General features: G+C 42.3%; 1 protein-coding gene across 1 annotated transcript; it reads left to right on the top strand.

Moving 5' to 3' along the window:
* The first annotated feature begins 201 nt into the window (after window positions 1–201).
* On the top strand, window positions 202–3198 carry LOC123083669 (uncharacterized). The gene is made up of 2 exons (XM_044505642.1): window positions 202–1985; window positions 2460–3198. Exons 1-2 carry the CDS (start codon window positions 432–434, stop codon window positions 3039–3041), a joined length of 2136 nt encoding a protein of 711 aa, XP_044361577.1. The 5' UTR covers window positions 202–431; the 3' UTR covers window positions 3042–3198.
* The last annotated feature ends 898 nt before the right edge of the window (window positions 3199–4096 follow it).

Genomic DNA, 4096 nt, shown 5'->3' with positions numbered 1-4096 from the left:
TAGTGCTGCTATAGCGGTGCTACAGCCGTTATAGCGTTTAGAGATGTCTGACGCTAAGAGGCATAGCCCACTATTTATGATTCTGGTTTAGGCTCGACTACGAAACTGATGCATTATTTGCTATGCCATGTTTTCACAGGATCTTGAGCGACCGGGGAGATGGTGTGATGAGCTATAGCTTTTATTTGTGGCCTCGTGTTATCAAGGAGGTTCTCTATTATCTGGCAAAGAATACTATCACTATTCTACTTAAAAGAGAAAACAAACGGATATACCTGTTGCTTGTTGGTGTTGCTTGTTGCTTGTTCTTCCCAATTGTATATTTGTTGTGCCTTGTTGTGGGCGTAGTTGCCTGGGTGATCTACACTTTTGGGGCTGTCATCTGTGCCGGGATCTCCTTGTGGCGCGTAATACAGCATGATTATGGCAACATGGACGGGGACAACAGCAAAGCAAACCTGATGCCAGCATTGGACTTCTTCTATTCTCTAATTCTCTGCCAAGGTGCACTCTACATTTTATGGCAGACATCTAACATTGTGTTCCGAAAGATGTGGGGTGAAACATTAGTTAAAGAGTACCTGGTTGACATCCAGTCAAAATGCTGGCGGGACCCTAAATCCATCAAGGGTAGGAGATTGGTCAATTATGCGGTCGACTTGCTGGACTCTGAATCATCACAAGACTACCTCTCTGGAGCAGAGATGCTGGATGTGCTCATCAAGCGTGGAGTGGATGTAAGGCCACTTATACTCCCCTCCAGCCAAAAGGTTCAGAAGCTGATCGATACACTGAGGAAGAGTAGTAGCGACAGGGAGATTAAGGAGCTCGCTGCCAGGATATTGGCGCATCTTGCATGTGACAGGGATTTAACCCAGTTCCCTGGGGTAATACCGTGCATATCCTCCCTACTCCTTGGTACCACCACCCAACTGCCATATTGGAACAACCAACAGGGATCCAGCAATCAGTCTCCTCAAAGTGATGTGTTTTATCAGCTATTCGCAGAAATAAAAGAAAGTAAATTGGGTTTGCTATTGTTAAAGATAATAGAAAAAGGAAAATTGGATCAGCAAGGTGCAAGGGGCAGCCAAGGAGATCGCGATACCACCCTGCCATATTGTAACAACCAACATCAGTCACCTCAAAGTAGATTGGATCAGCAAGGTGCAGCGGACAGCGAAGGAGAAGGAGATGGCTGGAATGAGTTGATTCTGCAAGGCCTAACGATTCTGGAGAGGCTGGCGTCTGACCAACACAACTGCAGGGACATATGCAGCACCCCTGATCTAATGGCCAAGATCATGTCACCTATCTACTCTGACACACTGATCCAAGACATCAACATAATGCCATGGCAAGATGTAGTAAATGGAGCGCTCAGAGTTGTGTACCGGCTCATCCGTGCTCCCGAGTGGACTGGTGGCAGAAGGCTGGCCCATGAAATATCCTGTAGCAAACAAGCTGTGAGCAACTTGGAGATGATTCTGAATCAGGGCAACATAGCTTGCCAACAACTGCAGATGCGAGCTATGGAGATACTCACAGAATTGACTTTGGATTCGCCTGCTAAACTCGCCCTGGGAACAAAAGAAAATATGATCAACAAGCAGTTGCAGATCTTCCTTGATGAAGGGAAAGAAGAAGACCTTAGGGTTACGGCTGGGAAAAATTCGGCTGATAACCTCGCCATAGAAACAAAAGAAAAGCTGATCGGCAAGCAGCTGCAGATCTTCCTTGATGAAGGAAAAGAAGAAAAGTTTAGGGTTACGGCTGGGAAAACACTAGCATCACTATCCAAGACAGGAACAACTATCTCTGCGTGCATAATGAGTGAATACAATCCCATTGTTGAGCAAATGACTGAAATCCTTGATGCTAAGAACAAGGTCATATACAGAACAATAGCTGCTGAGATCTTGGAGAATTTGTGTACTCTACATACGATGGACAAGAATCATGTGAGGAACAACTTGCTGCAGAAGGTAACATCAGTTTATGTAACTCTAACATTTGAAGCAGCACAACACTGTCACTAGCAAGTTAAAAACATAATTTCCGTAAGATATTGTGTTATATTTCTATTTGTCCCTGTTCTTTCTCGCATCTGAATCACCTTCTAGACTTTGGATAAACATCCAACCATCCTCATCTCACGTCACTCCATGCATAACATACAGACAATATATAACTTGCAGTAACGTTGTTCCAAAATTGTGCACTTCTCCAGTAGATTTTTTTTTATTTGTGCGTTTTCAAGGCTTCAATTTTAGGCTCACTGATGTTCAGTTTTAAATCTCTGAGATTTATGAAAGTTTCAGGCATGTGAGGAATACCACGTGTAAGCCTAAAGACTAAAATATACGCCAAGACATATTAATTGGATAATTCTAGATTTCAAACCTTCACCAGTATCATGGGCGAAGTTATTTGAAGTTTAACTGACCTTGTTGTTGCAGGTGTTGACAGAAGTTTTAAGCAGTAAAAAGAAATCCCCATCAGAAGCACCTGAAAGGCAGGTATCTGAAGCGCCATTAGATGTGCAAGAAAATCAACTGCATGACGACGAAGAGAATCAACGTCTGGAGCATAATGTCCAAATCAAATCATCCGATCAAAATGAGACGTATAAAGCTAGGATGGAATTGAAGGAAGCATTGTTATCCCTTACTTCGGTGATATTTGACAAGTTGATAATCAATGCAGAGGATTTTGATGATGTCGCTCGAAAGGTTGCCCCGGGAGAAGGTGAATTTGTGGCGAAGCTCAAAACTATAGTAGAAGAGAACTGCGAGGCCACGGCTAATAGCCTACGAATTGTCAAGCTTTGCGGTCAGATTGCTGTCACAATGATGAAGCGCAGCCAGTACATCGCACACTTCAAGGATCAGAAATTTGTGGAGTCACTGTCCGAGGTTTCAAGAAAGACGTGTAACCTTGAAAGTTGCATGCTCTTCGCTGGGACAGATGGTGGTGCGAAGAAGACTGCCAGGCCCCTCCTCTTTGATCTTGTGAAAGAGGCAGAAGTGTTGGTTGCTTAAAAATGTAATCGTGATTTTCAACCATTGTGATGTCCTATTTCTCCGGATCAAATAATCATGTCTCCAGCTCTTGGAATCATGGAACTTGGCTTGTTACATTTATAAAACAAGATTGTGTTGCTGAAATTGTACCAATTTTTATTTTTGACAAAGAGAATTGTACCCATTTTATGGAACATGTAATGCTACCGTTTTTGTATGTGAGACCTTAATTATGACACCTGTTACGCTTGTTTCATTTCAACTAGTGAATTGCCCGTGCGTTGGAATAGGGGCGCACAGACTGATTTATTGAGATTTTTAATTTTATCTTAACTAGTTAGTTGTATCAATTGCTTGTGATACGAGATAAAGAGAAGGTGGCAGGGTAAGTAGAGGTTACTGTATCTTCAAGTAATCCAGAAACGGGTTTTCTTTAGTTCCCTGTCAAGCCTGTTGTATATTCTCTGCTGCTTGCTGAAATACTGGAGAAAAGTACTCCCTCCGTCCCATAATATAAGAACGTTTTTCAAGCTAACATAGTTTGAAAAACGTTCTTATATTATGGACAGAGGGAGTACTCTAGAGAAAATTTTGTGGAATGTGAGAACATGAATTTGTGGCACTGACAATTATGTTCTCACTACATGGGTTGGAGAGTCGTTAATGTTCTTTTAAGATAGGAAATTAAGAGGCCGGCTAGTGTTGGGATTATAGAGCCTAGATTGTATTACGGGTTGCACGAGTAGTACTACCGCAGGTGCAAAAACAGAGCATGCGGTCCAGGAAAAAACAGAGGAGTCCAACAACTTACTTTTCCTCTGCTGTTGTATAACACTGGAGCTATCTTCAGACAGAGTGTATCGCAGTTTTTGTATATCATACACTGTAACAGCTAGATGTCTAGAGTATATTTATGTCCAGTTAATTGCTTTTCAGACAGAGCTTATCCAGTTACTTGTTTTTCAGGTTGAGCTTATCCAGAGAATTGCCAGTTTTAGGGCAATTCTAACTGATCCCCGATAAAATAGAGGAGGATCTGGACGAGCAAAAGTTAGTGGATGATTTTTAGTGCA

The sequence above is a fragment of the Triticum aestivum genome, chromosome 4A (assembly GCF_018294505.1).
Source record: "Triticum aestivum cultivar Chinese Spring chromosome 4A, IWGSC CS RefSeq v2.1, whole genome shotgun sequence".
NCBI classification, from domain to species: Eukaryota; Viridiplantae; Streptophyta; class Magnoliopsida; order Poales; family Poaceae; genus Triticum; species Triticum aestivum.
This window is presented reverse-complemented; position numbering and strand designations above follow the sequence as displayed.

What these genes read in the sequence shown, in the direction of transcription:
- LOC123083669 (XM_044505642.1), top strand. Translation starts at nt 432, where the DNA reads ATGGACGGGGACAACAGCAAAGCAAACCTGATGCCAGCATTGGACTTC. An exon ending in GGAACAACTTGCTGCAGAAG is followed by an intron (nt 1,986 to 2,459) that starts GTAACATCAGTT and finishes TTGTTGTTGCAG; the next exon opens with GTGTTGACAGAAGTTTTAAG.